Source organism: Pogoniulus pusillus, chromosome 24 (assembly GCF_015220805.1).
Source record: "Pogoniulus pusillus isolate bPogPus1 chromosome 24, bPogPus1.pri, whole genome shotgun sequence".
Classification (NCBI taxonomy): Eukaryota; Metazoa; Chordata; class Aves; order Piciformes; family Lybiidae; genus Pogoniulus; species Pogoniulus pusillus.
In genome coordinates this window covers 12248366-12268634 of record NC_087287.1, presented here as the reverse complement: position 1 = coordinate 12268634, position 20269 = coordinate 12248366, and the positions used below count along the sequence as shown (strand labels likewise).

At 38.1% G+C, this 20269-nt stretch overlaps 1 protein-coding gene across 12 annotated transcripts in view; it reads right to left on the bottom strand.

The window, feature by feature from the left end:
* Window positions 1–20269, bottom strand: part of SOX6 (SRY-box transcription factor 6) — a 397240-nt gene that overhangs the window by 26682 nt on the left and 350289 nt on the right. For all 12 annotated transcript variants that reach the window (XM_064163636.1, XM_064163637.1, XM_064163638.1 and 9 more), the window contains one exon: window positions 4878–4986. In XM_064163636.1, the coding sequence (XP_064019706.1) occupies window positions 4878–4986 (109 nt within the window). The remainder of the gene's footprint in view (window positions 1–4877; window positions 4987–20269) is intronic.

The window sequence follows — 20269 nt, the reverse complement described above, 5'->3', positions numbered from 1 at the left end:
CAAAACCCAGGCACTTGTCCTGTCTGTTTAATCACTAGAGAGAGAGAAAATGAAGCTTAGACAGATGGACAGAAATTTGGAGCTGGACAAGGTGTCAGTTTCTGCTTATCCTTGGATACCAGCCTTGTGCTCCCTTTGTAGCTCCTTTTTCTCATGGTTCTCCCCACATGGCCACATTGCAGAGACTCCCTTTCCCCAGTTAAATCATTCCTCTCTTCTACACAACTGCATATTCACACTTCCATTGCAGCCTCTCTTTGTTCACCATGTTCTGGCACTTGGTTAAATCTCTGATGATGTCTAACACTACTTCTTTCTTTCTCTGCCATTCAGTTTCCCTTGCCTTAGCACGGGTAGAATCCCTCACACAACGTGCCTTGCAGTGAGGCTAGCCCAACTCTAATATGAATGGGAGGTGCTAATTTTATGGACATAAAAGACAGACTGCTGTTAAGTGCTGCAAATGTTGAGCAATTCATTGAGTTAGTATGTTGCTCAGCAATCCCACCATCTGAAATGCTGCAGAACTGGCTTCTTAAGCTTAATGCCAAATAGAAATGTGTTCTTTTAAATGCATATGTGAGCTTGTGCTCCTCCAAGCTTGGGTTGAGCTCCAAAACCACATTCAGACCAAACACTGTGTGTATCTGAATTGGAATTAATAAAATCAGGTTGAGGCTTGCTACTTTAACCAGCCTGTTACCAGTGGTAACAGTGGCTTACAGTCCCCACCTGGCTTGCATTCAGCAATGCTTGGATCATAGTTAAAGGTATTATGGCCAAACAGGTAAGGCTTAAGGCTATATAATTTCAAACAAAGACTTGGCATATAGAAAAAACACAATCATTAAACCAAGTAATCTACAAATTAAAGACATAGCAGGCCATGAATGGGAAAACACAGGCACTAGGCACTAAGTCAATGATTTTAAGATGGGCTGGCAACAATCCCATGCCAAAGGATAAATAAATACATACATAGATAAAGTGAACAGACAGATCCCACCACATTATTTAGAATTAGCAGGCACACAGTTCTCCCCAGAACTATGGTCCATGCTTAACACACACTGGTAGGTTAGTCCCAAAAGCAGAAGCAGAACCCAGAATTTACAGAAACAAGAAAACTACCACATAGGAAACAAAAGAAATGAAAATGTCAAAATAGAAATCAGAAGAAAAGGCCTTTGTGTACATTGTCCCAAATGGCAAAGTATGATGCCAAATATTTAACTCATAAGCCTCTAATTCTAATACATTAACATGAATGAACATGGAAGCAAATATTAAGTACTAATACATCATTTTCCCTTGCTTCCATTCATGTAAAAACATTAACATAGCTTCATAATCCATCTTTTCACTTGCAACACCAGAGTACAGAGCAGTTATTTCTCTTCTACAAAAAACACTCAGCGAGGAAGTGGCAAAACAATAACAGTCAGATGTTTCTGTCCTGAGCCCAGGATTCAATCAAGAAAATAATAGTTCAACAGATCTAGTTCTTTGGCAGGAATGGAGATCATGTCTCAATGGAATTTGAAACCCTGACTATGACTACTGAAGAAAACCACACTGCAACCTGAGCTAAGGTAAAATCGGTAATTGCCAACAGGAATGCTAGATCTATTCTGCAGATTTCTACCTACTACAAAATAAAATCTTAATATATTTCCTACAAATTTCTAAACCATTTGACCACAGTCATAGAAGTAGAAAGATCCATAAACAAAGAACACATTATCCCATTCAAAAGAAGCAGCACTACCAACAAAAACAAGCATCTGTGAAAGGAATACTTTTTCTAGAACTTGAACCAAAATAACGTATTCAAATCATACAATGTTCTCAGGTAATGATAAATTAAATACATTTCCCTTCCTGAAGTTTAAAGAGGTCTCACCTAAGGCTCCTGACCATATTCTACACACTCTGCTCAGTTGGCATACGTCAATCACAATCAAAAAGGGGCTTTAGCTAGATTCAAAGCTTGGTTTGGTGTGTTCATGACAATTAGCTATGTTTCAGTACTGACAATCTTGAATGCTCAGAATGATGAAGTTGCCTACAGAAACAATGTTTCCTTTAAAACTGGCTTGGAGGGAAAAAATGTTTAGTTCTACAATTGGCTTGTTTGTAATTTTGCATACCAGTCCTGAACATTTATCAGGCTCTCAAATCATGTTTTTGAATTTTGCTAGCTACAAATGTATCATATATTTTAACATGACAGCTGGGATTCCCAGGTAATAAGTCTAGTAGCCGTGGATTATTCACCAACAGTGTCACAGTCAGTGGCAATACTTCTGAATACAGTCTGAGCATGATTTTTAATACAGTTAGCTCAGTCCTGCTGGTGATTAAGGAAGTAATAGAGATGTCAGTTTATGTCATACTTGATGTAAAACTCTTGCTGATGATTTTCAGGCCTCCATTCAAATGACAGTTAGCTCATCATAAGTAACACAAGCTTTGAATATGACTTCATATGCTAGGTCATCTCTGAAAGTACACCTAGTTACTATTAATCTTAAAAAAGGTTTCATACACTGGGCATGGACAGCAACTCAAGTCTAAAAATCATTTTGCAGGATCCTTTCATGTTAGTCTAATAATTGCATGGAGCTAAATTTAGAGATTTTCAAGACTTGTCTTATAATTCATTATTCAAAAAAAGCCCCAACAAAACACATGTAGCTTCAGCTTCTGATCAATGAGCTAGTACTGCAAGCACTCCTAAAATTAAAGGAAAACATGACTCTGGTCCTGTCAAACTGAGATCGCTGCCATATGTTACTGAAAAGATACAAGGAGTAGAGAGAAATCTCTACTAGATAGATACTCTTACAAAGGCTTTCCATAAAACACAGAAGTGTGCTGATATTTCTCATAACAAATTACTTGAACCTTAAAGTCAGTGTCAGATGTATTGGAACCAGGAGCACTTTGCAGATTTGGTCTGTCTCAGTTGCCTGTGGAGGTGAAGTAGATATGTCTCTGCACACTTCAGTTTCCTATGGAAGTGCAGGTGTGCAGGTCGGCAGGGAATGGAATCTTCCTGGTCTAGATCGATCAGGGAGGAATGCAGCCCACAGTACACTTCCACTCCACCCCCCCAGTTTATAGTCAGCAGTGGGACTAAATTTGGAGTCCTTGTCTCAGGAATAAATCTCTTGCAGCACTTCTCCCCCCAGAAAACCTCCCACAAAAATCCTCTGCAAATAGTCAATATAGCTACTCTAAATGTAGTACATTTCATGATTCTGAGTTTCTAATTCTACTGATGTGAGTAAAACTATCCAACAGATCTAACAGCCACACACTCCGTCACAACTGCACTGAACTTCAGGAGAAAGACAGGGAGTCAAAAGTTGGCCACCAATACTTCAGAAATCTTTGTTTTCTGTATGGCTGTGTTATTTGTGTAAAAGCATACAACAGATCACACGAATATTACCAAAAGATATCTAAAGCAAGATTAGATATATTTAGATAATGGATGAATAAATACAAGACCTTGGAACTGAACCTGCAGTTTCTCCAATACATACTACTCCTTGGCCAAAATACTTTCAAACTCAGATTCTTTTTTGTTGTTGATTTGCCTAGAGACCAGTTAAAGATAATATATAAAATATGTTGGTTGTCAAGCAAGGAGAATCATGGCTCTGGGATGTTTTATCACAGGCATATCATATAGTACCTATACCATAAAGAAAAGTTAACATTCCTGTGTGCTGTTGTTGAGGACAATCCATGAGACTTTGCCTAGTCCATTTATTTCTGGGTCGCAGAGAGATAGAACAGAAAATGTCTTCATGGAAATATATCCAGAAAATATCAATGCATTTTAATCAAAACAGTTCTGTTTTGATAAGGGTTATTTGAAAATAATCCTATTTGTCAGTAATCACAATTATTGGTCCTATTCTTAGGATGCCGGGGGGGGGGGGGGGAAAAGGCAAATTTTGAACTTGTAAGATGTTGGGATGTTAACAGAAGAAATTAGAGATGTTTAAACTTTCCTCAAGAACTGTGGCATAACTAGAACTTGTCAAGCTAAAACACAAAATCAAAGTCATTGTCAAGCAGAAGTAAATTGAGAGGGTAAACTACTGCATAATATTCTGTCTGAATAGTACATTATTCTTACTACCATTGAGTGCTAAGGTTCTAGTTTATCTATGCTTTCTTTTCTAATGCATCATAGGGTAGAGAAGACCCCAGTGTTGCCCACTTCCATAGCATGCACGTTAACCCTGCTAGAGACTAAACTCAGTCTTGATGAACTCTGACTTCCACTTATGGCTTGATACTTTCTGCCAAATATATAAAACCATCACTGAAATGAGCGCAAAAGCACTGAAACTTTATGTAATGAAAAAGACATTTTCATACAGAAGATGTGAAATACTTTTCCTTTATCATTTGACAGTTGCCTGTCAGCAAAATTGTGCTTCCAGTATCCCGAATAGTTTGTGAGTGCACTGATGGATAGACAGCTCTAACTTCCTTCAAAGCTGCTAAATCCTTAAATCGTGGTTTATATATATACACACACACATAGATATACACATATATGTATATATTGCCTTACTGAAATAATTTCTTGGTGTTTCCTACACTTTCATTAATAGTATAAAGCATAAACTCTTAATTGACAGCTGCTGGGGGGAAAATTAGTTGTGTTGTAGAATGTCTTAGGGGCTACACAGTCATGTATCCGTCCTTTGCTATCAACTTACTACAATCTCACAAAACCACAGAGAAATCAGTTAAGCATCTAAGCTAGACAGTGCTTATGACAAGTGCAGCATTTCATCCATACCATTCTGTGAAGCCGTGTTCAATAACTTGTAGTAAAAATTGCAACTCACCTTCTGCATCTTCTGGTCTTGTAAGATCAATGACACCAGGACCCAGTTTTCCATCTTCATTGGGTTTCCCTGTTAACTGTGGGCCTAAGTTTTCAAACCTTGCTCTTTCCTAGAAAAGAAAAGAGAAAAAGGAATAGTCTTAATGGTGTGTGTAGGTTAGTTCTCACTGTATGCCTGTGCATATGTGTAGGTTAGTTCTCACTGTATGCCTGTGCATAGGTGTAGGTTAGTTCTCTATGCCTGTGCATATGTGTAGGTTACTTCTCTCTGTATGCCTGTGCATATGTGTAGGTTAGTTCTCACTCTATGCCTGTGCATATGTGTAGGTTAGTTCTCACTGTATGCCTGTGCATAGGTGTAGGTTAGTTCTCACTCTATGCCTGTGCATATGTGTAGGTTACTTCTCTCTGTATGCCTGTGCATATGTGTAGGTTAGTTCTCACTCTATGCCTGTGCATATGTGTAGGTTAGTTCTCACTGTATGCCCGTGCATAGGTGTAGGTTAGTTCTCACTCTATGCCTGTGCATATGTGTAGGTTACTTCTCTCTGTATGCCTGTGCATATGTGTAGGTTAGTTCTCACTCTATGCCTGTGCATATGTGTAGGTTAGTTCTCACTCTATGCCTCTGCATAGGTGTAGGTTAGTTCTCACTGTATGCCTGTGCATAGGTGTAGGTTAGTTCTCTCTGTATGCCTGTGCATAGGTGTAGGTTAGTTCTCACTGTATGCCTGTGCATAGGTGTAGGTTAGTTCTCTCTGTATGCCTGTGCATATGTGCAGGCACTGATACATGCCTTATTTTCTAAAATCTGCATAAATAATGAATAAATTTAATTAGAATGTTAACTCAGGGACAATTTCTTTACAGAATCTGAATGTTTGCACTTATGAAAATCAGTTTTAAATATAAAACATACAGAGACTTTGAGATTATTTTGATCTGCACTGCCATAATGCATAAACGATTGTACATGCAAATACAAAACACTCTTGGCAGCAACTGATGCCGCTCAATGCTGCTCACTTCGCCTTTCTGCTTATTTTCTAACTTCAACTGGAAAAGACAATCAACATTTGCAAAACATGAACATTCTGAAGTTGAAAGAAAAGTTTGTATGAAAAAATACAGCTAATTTAATGGAGAAAGCAGTTTTTCCCTACCACGAGATTCGAGTTTGCATTCGTACCTCTGAGAAAACACGTCTGAATTTTATGCAAGAAGTTTTCAAAGACAGGCATTTGAAAGAAGGAATAACAGATGACAGAACTGATATTGTTATTTTGTCTAGGAATTTAAATTGTATCTCTGTGGAAAGAGAACCTAAGAAGAGTTAAAAAAAAAAGGGGGGGGGGGAAGGGAATTTAAAAAAAATGTACACTCCTAGGAAACCAGAGAGCTTTTGAGAGCTGGAGGCCTCCATAGGAAACCTGGAACTAGAAAGTGAAAACTGAAAGTTCCTCAATTGACTACTGGACAAGGGCACTATAAATAATAGTGTAATACTGTCCCACAATAGTAGTCTCTGTAGTACTGTGTATCAGTAGCTAAGCATTCAATGGCTATCATTAATTTAGTGTTCTCATTTGAAGGAACATAGCATGTTTTCCCTCTTGCCTTGTTGTTACCTCTTCAGACTAAACTTGGCATTATGTTACACTTGTGAATGAATGAAACCTTGTTGTTCATTACTATGAAACAATATTAAATGTCATGTCAGCTTGCATTTACAGACATGAAATACCAGCTTTCAGCTCTACGAACAATTTCTTCATGTTATACTTAATGCATTATGCAGAAGTAGAGTGCTGATTGCTGTTCAGTCTATTGTTCAATGACCTAGTTCTGTGCTGAGCATACTAGACATAGGAAGAAAACATTATGAGTTTCTCTCCCATAAGACAGTTAGAAACTTGGGAACATTCTTAAGGACAAAACATACTTGATGGCCTTGACTCCTCACACTTGCGCTGTCTCCAAATACCGCTGCTTTCCAATATGATTGTTCTTCTAATATCATTATCTTACAATAATAAAACCCCACCAGGCCAACAACTAAGGAATTCTTTTGATTCTTCATTCTTTTGATTCCTTCAGCCATGGATTTTTCAAATTATTTTCTGTTTAATTTGCAGAGACAGACAAGAAAGCATAACCTGACTGGATTTGCCACAACATGCAGCTGAGGCATTTCAGGTACTAACTGCATTTCTAAAACGTCCCCAGAGCCTTCCTATTGTCAAACAAAATAACTCTGCATTTTATATTTGGTTAACTTCTCTTCCTTTGTAAAATCTGTAGTGGATGAAGTAGCTTAGCTATACAAAGGAACTCACAAAAAAAGGAAGAATTTTAAGTGCAATGTGACTTTGGAAAGGCACAGCAATGGGAGAGGTCAAATATTGTACTGAAAGTTGGGCAATATGACACCCGAATCATCAGATGAGATCTGTTTTACTGGTAGACAGGATAAAAAATAAGTTTGTCGAGGATTCTGTGTTCCATTGCTAAGGGATGATTTGCAGTTGAGATAAAAACAAAGACCTCTGCTAAGAAAACAGCTTCTGGCACGTATATTGTCTCCTCTTGCACTAAAAGCTTATTCTTAAGGCTGTTATTATAGCACCTGCAGTACTCTTGGAAGAACAGCCTTTAAATGTGTTTCAGAAGGAGGAGAAATACCTTTCTGCTTTAAAAATCAACAGACCTTGCAATGTATCAATATGCACATTTGGAATATCTTTCTAGTCATTCATTCTCTTTGATTTTGCAGAAAATATTCTGTTACCGGAAAAAAAAAAAAAGAAGAAAAAAAGAAAGTTTCTGAAAGAATATCAATATTTTGACATGGAAGGAGAAAAGAGAAAATTACATGATAAGGTTCAGGAACAGTAAAATGAAAGCACTTATAACACAAAAAATACCTCCTTTTGTCAAACAAAGGACCTGTATTTATAGTTATTTCATAACCCCCTCCTTCTAATTCATTAAAAGCTGTAACAAAGCTGGCTATATTTAAGTCTCTGAAAATGCCTTTTACAGTCATTCCTTAGCTTGCTTTTTTTACTGAAAATAACCTTTAAAGCGATCATAACAAAATCTTCAGTATTTGCATTGGGCTTTGGCAAATTCAGAGAACTGTAAAAAATACAAAACCGTTCCTCAATACCAATATTTTACTGGTAGGTGCCTTTACAATTCAATGAAATCAAATCAATTCATATGGAATTTATTATTAGAGAGGGAACTTGTCCCACTAGGCTCCAAACCATTTTTATGGTATTTGTCTTCGCTCTCATCTTGGATTTTTTTCTAAAAGAGAATAGATACTTGCACTAAAAAATCCTTTAAAAGTGTAACTTTTTCCTAGCATGGGCAAGGACTGAAAGGAAGATTGGTTCCGAATATAACATTCTTATATTAACAAAAGAGACATACCTTCCTTAAAAGGAAATGCCTATAAACAGCCACATTACAAATATGCTGCCTACATGTGCATTATACCTGCACACACACATATTGACTACTGGATACGTTGCTACCTCCCTAACCTACAGTAATAGACAACGTTGATGAGTTTCTAGTACAGTGCACTCCTATGGAGAGTGCAAGTGTCTTGTTCCCTGTGAAAAAAAGCATTTGGGACTTCTGTTTTTGAACTGATTTTTTGTGGAGGCTACAGACCTGGATGATCTTGGAGGTCTCTTTCAACCTGGTTAATTCTATGATTCTATTCTATGACCTTGTATTGTATAGTCACATCAAGTTTTCCCATTTGAATTTCAGGAGAACGGTTTAGGACATGGCACTTGACAACCCTTTCCCATCTCTAGATCAACACAATCAACTGGAGTTTACACTAGAAAACTCAAAGCTCTTCCCAGCACCAGTCAGATCCTTTGTACTTCATTATACGTTGAGCACACAGTAAAAAATAATCACTTCTTTAAAATGAGAAAAGGAAGAGCAAAAAGATTCTTCTTGGCAGCCAAATCTTAATTTTCCATTCTGTGATACAATTAGGCACTTATTTATGCATTGTCAGTCACAAACACGCAGAAAACGTAAAAGTTATTGAAGAAATTAAAGTCTGCTCAACTGTCTTGCAGGACTGTTGCTTCTCTAAGTGCTTTGAAATTATGATGTATGAGGTAGATGTTGCATATTAAATAAAGATATTTAAATTATAAAGCCCCCGTTAGTGAGAGCTGATGAATGTTAAATGTTATGAGCCACAAGGCTGTGGCATCCATCATATTCACATATTATCACAGCCAGTGATGGAGCAGCCCCAGTGATGACAGATAGACTGCTAGATAGTTATCCCTTATTTCCAGAGTCGCCAAGCAAGCCTTTCAACCCCTTTGGCATTATTTTTAGCTTTGCATTAAATTAGCAACTTTTCCGTCACGTTCTGGCAGAAAGTATCAATTCTTTCTTCACACGTGGAAGGTAAAAGAATGATTTAGTGAAGCAAGGAATAAAGGACAGGGAAGCAGTAGCCTCTGCCTCTGAAAAGGCTGCAAACTTCAAATGACTAGAAACAAATATAAAATTGTGATCTTGTGAAAGAACAGCAATGAAACAGTAAGCACGCAATAATGGCTTTTTCTCTGCACTTAGATAAAAGCTGAATTTTTGATGTGCACAGTATATTTTCATAAAATTTTATATACTATGTTTTATACACTTATTGGCTATTCCATAATAATGTGTGTGCTAACAGTAAAATTGCTCTTAAATTTATGTGTGTTATTTATACGTTCCCACGTAACAATGCTTTTTGTTGTAAAAAATATTCTGTTTATTAATGTAACTTTACAACCACTGCATCCGAGATCCGTGGTAAATTAATGACATTTTTATTATTTTATAGTGTCATTAAATTTTTACTGATCACTCCATCAAACAGAAGCAATAAAGGCCATAATGCAAACTGGGACACTTAGATCAGGGGAGCAGGAAGGCATTCCATATAGGCTGAAGTAAACCGCTTGCTATAAATGATATTTATACCATCTTTAAGGACGTGAGAATACTTGGACAAGTTTGGCAAAACTGTTTCTGTAGTACCACGGATTGTGTACTTAAATAACAGTTTACTTGCCAGCAAGACAGGTTTTTTTTTTTCAAACCATATGCAAGAGGATGACTGATTGCATCCATCTCTTGAAAAATAATATATGAAATGTAATAACAAACTGGGCACCCCTCCCTTCGGGATTACCAAGACTGATCTGACTATACTCATGCCTCAAATGATTTCAACATGCTGGCTTTTTCCACATCTGAAATGTATGCTTAGGCTGAAATGGAAAATGGCATGCCTGCTGATAGTTGTGTAAAGGATTTCAAATAGGTATATTTTTTTGCAAACAAATACTTTTTATCTAAGCAGACATGCTTGCTCGTGATGCCATACCCTTTATTTCAATGCTCCAGCATGGAAGCAGTTACCAACGCTAATTTATAGAGCCAGTTGCTAGAAACTGAATTAATATGGGTCATTCACAGAAGCCACAGAGCAGGAGATTGAAGGGATATTATTTCTTCTGAGGACAGCACTTTGGTCAGAATGACTACAAATAATTATCACATGTTTTCTCTATGTGTGGCATGTATTTCAATTGAATTATTCCATAGTCACTGTTGTAGTAGCTTATTTGCTAACTGTGGTCTATTCCCTTCATGTACCATGGACAGTAAACAGGCAAATCACTTGCTGTACTCAAGAAGACAGAAACAGGATATTTTTGGTAGAATGTGGAGAAAATTATTCCCAGAAGCGAATAAGGAGGAATCACAAAACCTTTTTTTCGCCTCTAGAAAGCAGAGATACAAATGTCCCAAGCTTTTTACCCTATTCTTACTACTTTTAAACGGGTAGGACTGAAAAGCTAAATTACCCTTCACTTAGAATCTTTTGCAACATCTTGGCACAGCAGGGATAATTACAAATTGACTTTCAGCCTTATCTCTGGGTATTTTAGTTATTACGGGTGGGAAGTTTAAACATTAACCTTATTACAACCATGTCAATCATCCCACTGGTGTGCAGGCACGCAACTGCTGGAATTCTTTGGATGGCAAACTAGATAAACACAATAGTGGCATTATTATTACAATTAAAAGCAAGGCCGTTGGGTTTGTAGAACTGTGGTGAATATCTAGAACAGTTTTCCACATCCTAGCAGCAGCAGTTGCTCCAAGAAACCAGAGAAATTAAATCTGCAAATCAGGGAAAATTCTTGTAGGAATGCTGATCTTTTCAGATATTACAAGATACAAAGTGTATCTACTCCAACCCCTGATTTACAGGCTGCACAAATGAAGGATATCCTGAGATCTGGGATGCTGACAAATTAAAGGACCTCAGCAACCAAAGAGGGACAGTTAGGTGGATTTTCACTCCAATATACTGCCATTTTCAGTGTTTAAAGGGCCCTATATTGCTCATAAACTGTTCCAGTCCTCTTTTTGTATGCTGAACAGACAGTGTGGACTAGCATCCCTCCAACAGACTAGAGATTTGTGTGACATCGCAGTGCCCTCAAAGCAAACAGTTTGATTTAAATAACATGGAGAGAGAGAAGTCATCAAGTCTTCTTTTAAATATATATTCTTCCATTTTAAAGCATAACTGAAATGTGGGAGATTAGAAGTGGATAACAGGGAATTTACACTAAAATTTATCTGCTTGACTGGCAAGCCTCAGCTGGCTTCCACATGGCACTGTGACATATACAAGACCATCACAAGCAGAAAATACTCCAAAGTTGCTCAGCAACCAAATTTCACAGTGATTGTCATGATATGGGACTTTCTTCTTTCAAGACTCAGGCTCTGCAGCCAAAATTGACAACTGCAATCTCATCAAAATTTGAAGTGTGCAGAAAAAAAGGCTGGAAACTGGAGTGCTAAAGGCAAAAAGTAAATCAGACAAATAAATGCAAATCCAAACAGCCTACCTGTAAATACTCTCTAGCTAATAATTTTGGAAGGCTGATGTGAAGAACCAGAATTCCTAGCACCTCTGATTAGTGTGAGCAGTAGCCATCTTGGTCTCTGAACACAAATGAGAAAGATTTAGATGAATTCCCTGATTATTGGGAGCATTCATCACATACCATTTAGTTAATAGACTTCAGTGCATTGAAGCTTGCCTTTTAAAATGAGTGTATGAATTTACATATATATTTTTTTGAAATTATAGAGAGCAAAAGTTTCCCCCTAACTAGGATACCCTCTACACACAAAGTACTGACATACCCATAACTATTGCCACGCTTTCAGGCACTCCTAAGCTATGGATCTGCAGTGGTTAGATTACTTTCAACAGGATTACTGCACTTACTGACCCCCCCTTAACCAAATGCTTTATGTCTTTGTTCATATGGTTTTAATATGGTTTTAACCAATTGCAAGGTTATTTATAAGTTTGCAACTCCCCAGTAGTTACAGTTATGAAGCGTTCAGACTTAAGCATATCCAGTTGTGTGGTAACCCAACTACTGCTTTCATGCGGTTTCCAACGTTTTATTCATGCACAAAGGCATGATGCATGGCTGCATCTGAAAGCTTTTGGATTAACTCTTTGTTTCAGCAGCAAATTCGTACAGTAACCTACAGTAAAATCACACATCAACTGGAAGGTAAAGATTTCTTAGAAAGAAAAATAAGCTAAAGCACACCAACTGTGGAATTTCACCTTGGAGTGATGAGAAGACATTAGTCCTTGGGAAAAAAAGGACAATCAATTAAATTAACAGCTGGTAAATGAAAAGCAAACAAAAGGAGTTGCTACTTTACACTCTACATAATATGGCTGTAGAATTCACCAGAGGTCAGAAAGAGTCCAAAGCTTGGCCTGTCACTTATTTTTAAAAAGAGCTGCATAATTTTATGACTGTTAATAGCATTTGCAGTAACACATGCTAAGATAATCAAATCTCATATTCTAGAGTGTAAGCTGTTCAACTGTTGGGGTCAAAGAGAAATTCCTTCATTTTCTCTGCTGCTCCCTTCCCTCTTGACCAACATCCACAGATGATTAACTGGAAGCTTTCTGGGGAGAGAAGTTTATTTTCTTCTATAGCATCAGGTATTGCTCACTAGATGTAAGGAAGAACTGGCAAATGGTACAGATCAAATCTGCATACCTTATAATTAGAAAGAATCCAAATGAAACAGTTGCTCCAAACAAACCCCCACATTTTCTTTTAACTAAACACATACATCTGCATTTTTGGGAGACACACAAAATAAACACAAACTGACATACACTTTGACTAGGAAATAACAGTACTGGTGTTTTGGTTTTTTCTTAACTGTGCTGTAAAGTGACTAATGGAAGCGATTCAATAGCTACTCTTGGACCTTCGGAATGGGCATTTAATCTTTTGAGTTATAAGAATAAAGGATAAAGCACCTTTTTTTTCCTAGTACACTAAATACTACAGAGTAATAATAATAATAATAATAATAATAATAATAATAAATCTATTGCTGTATTTCAGTTTCATTTAGCAGCTGGTTGGACCTTGTCGGTTATGACCTCACTTTCACCAAATATTTAAAAGAGAGGTATAGAAATACCATGAAATTGTGCAGAAATACTTTAACCCAGTTTTGACAGTCCTATGATTATGCACATTTATCTGCATGCTTCCTCAAGTTTGACTAAATTTCATTAAAATTATTATGATGAATTAGAATCAGAACAGAATTTAGAAAATCAGAGATCTGGTTACTAGCCTCAAAACTGTAAATCTCCTCTTAATCATCTAGTAATATATTCCAGGCTGAAACACAGCTTTAGCAAGAAGCCACAGCAGTATAACAACCAGGAAAACTATTCTAGGTTCAGCACAATTTTTTTTTGAATGGGGGGAGGAGAAGGGGGGAGAAGAAAAAGGCAGAAAAGTCACCAATTTCAATTTCATTGTGGTGTTCGGCAAACCTCAACAGCACAAAGAAAATTCAGCTGCCCTCCACACAAATTTGGGAGAAGAGAGGTCTTTAAAAAATCCAGAACACACACATGCACAGAGACATACACACATGCCTTTGGTCAGACATCTTGAGAAGCAATATGATATTCTTTCATGAATAATATGTAAGCACGTGCAGACACATACACATGCTTCATGTTAAACCTACAAAACCAAAAAGAAAGATGATGCTCTCACAGATACTTTTTCCCCCATCTTTTCAGCAGTGTCTTACGTTATGCACATATTGCATTTTGTGGCATGATCAAACAATCCTGAAAAATCTGTGATAAAAATGGACCCAAAAATGCAATAATCAATTGTCAAACAGCAATAAGAGTACCTTTTTCTATTCCATGTGTGGCCAGTATAAAGGTTTAAAGCAAATAGTTGAAATACTCTATTTGGAAATATTTTTACGGTTAAAGAACTAGACTTCAGGGAAAATCTGCATCTAAGCTTTGTGCATTTTATTACTGCAATCTCTGAACATGAATAGTGATGTATCTTGCAAGTAGAGATTCCAGTAGCTCTATTAGGGTAAATCCTCTAGGTCTTTAGAGGTACAGATACCTAACCCAGATATTTTGAAGGAGCCACTAGGGGGGACGTATCCTTTTCGTTTATCTCTACGGGCAGTGCACACCTCTAGACTTGGCTCTTGCATCCCATTTTCAGGAAGACACCTGAAGCAGTTTAAATTGGTGATGCAAAAGACACTTGGGCTTACATGTTCATATTCATATTTAGAATTAGAAATGTAATCAAGGCAGTTAACAAAATCCCACCAAATACTACTGTTCTCAAGTATATGCCTTGCCTTGTGCTAGATGCAAATACATAATTGCATACCAGGCATATATAGATTAAGTAGACTTTTCCTGTATTTATCAAGATGATTTGTTATTTATTTATTTATATAGTAGCATTTCAAGGTTGCATGTTATGATTGCTGCTTACACGTTCCTTTGTTTATACTCAGGCCTATTTTGTTTTGTTCAGAGAGAACAGAAACAGATCACTAAAGAATAAGGATGGGTGACAATGGAACAGCGATAATAACATCATTATGCAGTGTTTTGCCTCTTGTACCCCCATCACTGCCATGTTTGTCTCTGATTATTTCAGCCTCAGGAAAACATGCTGCTTACTGTTTATGTCAGGAAAGCAAGATTACTGTTTGCATGATTACAATATCAAGCGTGATGTACATAATGCCTGTGATAATATAGATGCACCCCCTCAGCTATCTCCTGTCTTTAATCTTCATTCGACAGGAAAAAAACCACACCAAACCAAACAAAACAGTGAGTTACGTATTCCTGCAGCCTTAATCTTGCAAGATGCTGAGTACTTTTACTCCAGTCCAGTCCAACAGAGACCTCAAGGACATGGATAGTCACTGCTTAACTCCTTAAGGGATACTTTTGTGCTTATATTAAGAATGGACAAATGCACTTCACTGAATCAGGGCCAAAGTGCGTAGCTCTCCTGTGCTGACACTGAATCTGAGAATAAAAATTAACTAACTTCTTTCCAGGCTGAAGAAGATGCATTACTCTTTCTCTTTGAAACAGGTTGAAGGCCTTCTGGTAAGCAACATTATTCTTGTTTAGGAATAAAATTATAGAAAGCCAAGAACACAGTCATGGAAAGATATATGGAAGTGAAAAAAAAGATGGCATTAACAAAGTCCTAGCTGAAGGCAAGGAAAAATATCCTAGTCAGAGAAACCACTGTATTTACTTGCCTTTCTCATACAATCACAACTAAGTTGCTTACAAGTTATGTCTTTAGAATTTGTACTCAAGGAAAAAACCACCCAAACTGGATTTATGAACACTATGGAGTCATCAAAACAAACACAAAAAAGCAACAGACAAAGTAGGATAAAGGTTCCATTTGCTACACTGACGTGCAAATGCAGGCAAATGTGTACTTCCTGGAGACCAGGAGAGATTTACATCTCTTGGAAGGAGTAACTCTTCCATGCAAGAAGTATGAATCAAAATCATGCAAGAGAGCACTTTGAAAGAGAAACTGAAGGCTATGCATTTTCTTTCATGCAGAATCCAGGAACCCTTACATCTGAAATGATCTTAAATGCAAAATTAATACCTGTGGGTGAAAGAATGACACAGTTTTTACAAGACAAAAATGATAGTCATATATAGCTAAGACTAGTTGCAAAAATCCATTTGCTAGCTTCTCATTTAAAGTAAAATGATTTTGTAAACCTTGTTTAGGTTTTACCATTAAAAACCTGTTTCAAATTTCCCAAATAAGGTGAGCATTAAAGCACTCTTGAGCTCAATGCAACAGTGACACTTTAGAAAATGCCTTTCTATCTTAACAACCAATCTTGAAAGGGAGTTTCACCCACAGAGCATTTTAGCCACTTATTTCCCACTTAAGACCTATTTTTGACTGGGTCCTACTACACCTCTCTGCACTTAAAAGGAACCTTTTCTCTCTTTTCCCCCATCCTCATTCATTCACTCTAGATGCCATACATAAAGTGATTCATTGAAGGAACGTTCCAGTACCTCATTCCAGTGAAGGCTTTTTGATGCACTGTGGATAAATTCAATCTGTGAGTAAGAGGGAATTTCCTGTCTCATATCTTTCTTACTTCTTTGTATACTGATACACCTTACAACTGTGGTCATATTTTCTAGCTATCTCTTACAGAAAAGAGAATACTAATCTGCAGGGGAAGCAATCAGTATTTGGAAGTTTTCTATGCAGACAATTGTATACATGCCACTATGCATTAGTAGGAGCCAAATAATTTTTTAAAGGAGGTTGGTATTTGCATCTCCAGGCACAGGGAAGGGAAATTATTATCTTCTGGTTACCCAGAAAGTCAATGATTAAGCTGAGAACTGAACCCAGGACTTCTGAACATTAGGCCAGTCCACTGGCTGTTATGCCACACTGCCTCTGCCATAAATCTGTTTGATAGATTTTTCGGTCATGGAACATTAAAGGCTCTGCTCTTGTCTAATGAATATGTTTAAAGAAAATAGTACAAACAAAAGCAAATGTAACACTTAAATTATCTGAGACATTCTGCTTTGATGTCACACTTGGATAAAGGATTTCCTACTGGAGACCTATGTACACTTATACACACTGAAAAATATTTTAGCCAGTACCACTAGCTGGCATGCTGGTGTCTATTTATGTTTGAAAAGGGAACATAATCAGTTTTAGTTGGTTAAGTACAATCTGAGCCAACTTTCATATTATGACCAAAAGCTTGGCAATGCAGTAGCAGTGGCAAGTAGCAGAAAATTGCTTACAGTGTTATTTGCCAGATTACTTGAACGATTTACATCAGGTTTTCAAGAGAGTATTGAAAACTTAAGATTCAGAAAAGCCCTAGACTGGGGATTTTTGTTCCTAGCTGCAAAAAGATGCTCAGGAAAGGGTTATGATATAGTAGGCCTGACTAAATGAAGCAATTTTTTAAATACAAACCACCTGAAACATGTAGGAGCAGCTAAGTTTGAACTGTTAACTTTTTTCTTAATTGAAGATTTAGAGAGTCAATTGATTTAGATTAAATGCTCAACTTTTCACATCTAGTTGTTTACAATTTGTGTTGACATTGTACTAAATATGGCCATACAGTTTGTATTCCAGATAAATTGATCTGACTACAAGTCTCACACTTTAGTGTGATTCTTACTCCAAGATAAATCAATATTTAATATCTCCTGCAACAGCTCTACTAGCTAATTTTAAACCTTTTCTCCATCCCATTAAGTTACCTTTAAAAATTCCTTATACAAGGCATCACAGATGACTTCTGAAAAACTAGTTTATGGAAGCAGCCTGAAATTCATTAATTCAGATGGAAAGGGTTTTTTAATCTTGCTGCATTGTGCTGATCTCCGAATCCATCTCTGTTTACCTAATTCTCCTGCTCAGCTAATTTGAAGAATAAATAAATAGTTCCTATATGAATATATTTCTTGGGTATGGACAACTGCAAAAACAGGCTGGCCAAGGCTCTCCCTGACTGCTTCAGAGGATGGGATGGATTACTGCCATATCAGCTAAGAGGAGGCAGTGATAAACAGCAGTAAGTCAGGCTGAAGCATCAGTTATGTTCCAGCCTCCGTTTTGAACATTAAAATCTAGTGCTACCTCTCCTCTCCCCACCTCCAACCGCATGGAGTGGCTAAGAAGGAGGAAAAACATCTCTTCCTCAACCCTCAAACCTCTCCTAAGGCTGAAGGTCCAGTGAGACAGGAGTCTTTGAAATCAGAAGAATGCAAACAACAAGACTCAGGTTTGCTGCTTCGTAGGGTTTAGAAACAGACACATAAGAGAAATTTAAAATTACTGTATACTGGGAGAGAAAGAGCTACGTAATTCTGAGCTATCTGTCTGTACATCCACCATTCAAATGACAGGATTTTCATATGCCACCTGTGTTCTCTCTTACTCTTATTTTCTACACTGTGTTGTATTCAAAGTACAGTTTCATGGGCACTGTGTGCATCTGAGCCTGAGCCCTCCACCCCACTGGTTCACAACACAAACAGTCCACAATCCCTTAAATCCTCTGATTCAGCTACTTCTGGGGTCATGCTGAAGACTCAAACAGTGGCACATTTTGCTACTTTTGCAGAAGAGTTCAGAGTTGCTCAAATAGTTATGTCCTTGAGGGGGCATTTTGATCCAGATGAAGCTGCTAAAAATATACTCACACTGGAGGGGCAGGATTTGGAACTATGATCAGGTTACCTGCCTGGTGAATGTGGGAAAGGCTGTGGATGTAGTCTACCTGGACTTCTGCAAAGCCTTTGACACCATCTGCCACAAGAAGCTCCTGGCAAAGCCAGAAGCTTATGACTTGGAGAGATTCACTCTGAAATGGGTCAAGAACTCACTGGAGGGCTGGGCCCAGAGAGTGGTGGTGAATGGTGCCACATCCAATTGGCAACCAATGACTAGCAGTGCTCCCCAAGGATCAGTGCTGGGCCCAGTCCTGTTCAATGTCTTTATTTATGATATGGATGAGGGGATTGAGTCCTGCATCAGTAAGTTTGCAGATGACACCAAGCTAGGAACAGGTGTGGATCTGTTGGAGGGTAGGAGAGCCCTGCAGAGGGACCTGGACAGGCTGGATGGGTGGGCAGAGGCCAATGGGATGAGATTTAACAAGGCCAAGTGCAAGGTTCTGCACTTTGGCCACAACAATCCTGAGCAGCACTACAGGCTGGGGACTGAGTGGCTGGAGAGCAGCCAGGAAGAAAGGGACCTGGGGGTACTGGTGGATAGTAGCAGAACATGAGCCAGCATTGTGGCCAAGAGAGCCAATGGCATGGTGGACTGTATTAGGAACAGTGTGGCCAGTGGGACAAGGGAGGTTATTCTTCCCCTCTGTACTCAACACTGGTCAGGCCACACCTTGAGTGCTGTGTCCAGTTCTGGGTTCCTCAATTCAAGAGAGATGTTGAGATACTGGAACATGTCCAGAGAAGGGCAAAGAAGCTGGTGAGGGGCCTGGAGCACAGCCCTGTGAGGAGAGGCTGAGGGAGCTGGGAGTGTGCAGCCTGCAGAAGGGGAGGCTCAGGGGTTATCTCATTGCCATCTATAACTACCTGAAGGGAGGCTGTAGCCAGGTGGGGCTGGTCTCTTCTGCCAGGTAACCAGCAACAGAAGAAGGGGACACAGTCTCAAGTAGTGCTGGGGGAGGTATAGGCTGGATGTTAGGAGGAAGTTCTTCACAGAGTAAGTGGCATTGGAATGGGCTGCCCAGGGAGGTGGTGGAGTCACCATCCCTGGAGGTGTTCAAGAAAAGACTGGATGAGGCACTTAGTGCCATGGTCTAGTTGATTGGATAGGGCTGGATGATAGGTTGGACTGGATGATCTTGGAGGTCTCTTCCAACCTGGCTGATTATATAATTAACATAAAGAGCCCCTCGAATCCGTTAAAGATCTTCATTCCAGGAACTTTATCTGCTGTGGTGAGATTTACAGCACAACCTAAAAGGGTCTGATCCTAAATAAGTTCTTTGAACATTAATAAGTCAGAACCAATTTTTTTTTAATAATTTTTTTTTTTAAAAGGTGACTGATTGACTTATAATACAGTTTTCCTTTTGATCTCTGTTTCTTTGTTACCTCCAAGCAATAAAATCCATGATATATTATGTATTTTGCTTGTGGAAAATGTTTGGTGTTTAGCTTAGTTATGAACTCAAATCCAAGTCATATTTAGCAACAGGAATGCAATTCTGTAGAGAGCAACCCCACTCTACAGCAAGATAAGTAAAATAATAATCAAAATGTAAGATGTTAGTGGGAATTATACTATGGAAATTGTATGTTATTCTGTCAGTTAGGAGGATGTTGTTTTCATGAAACGCTACACAAGTCCCAGC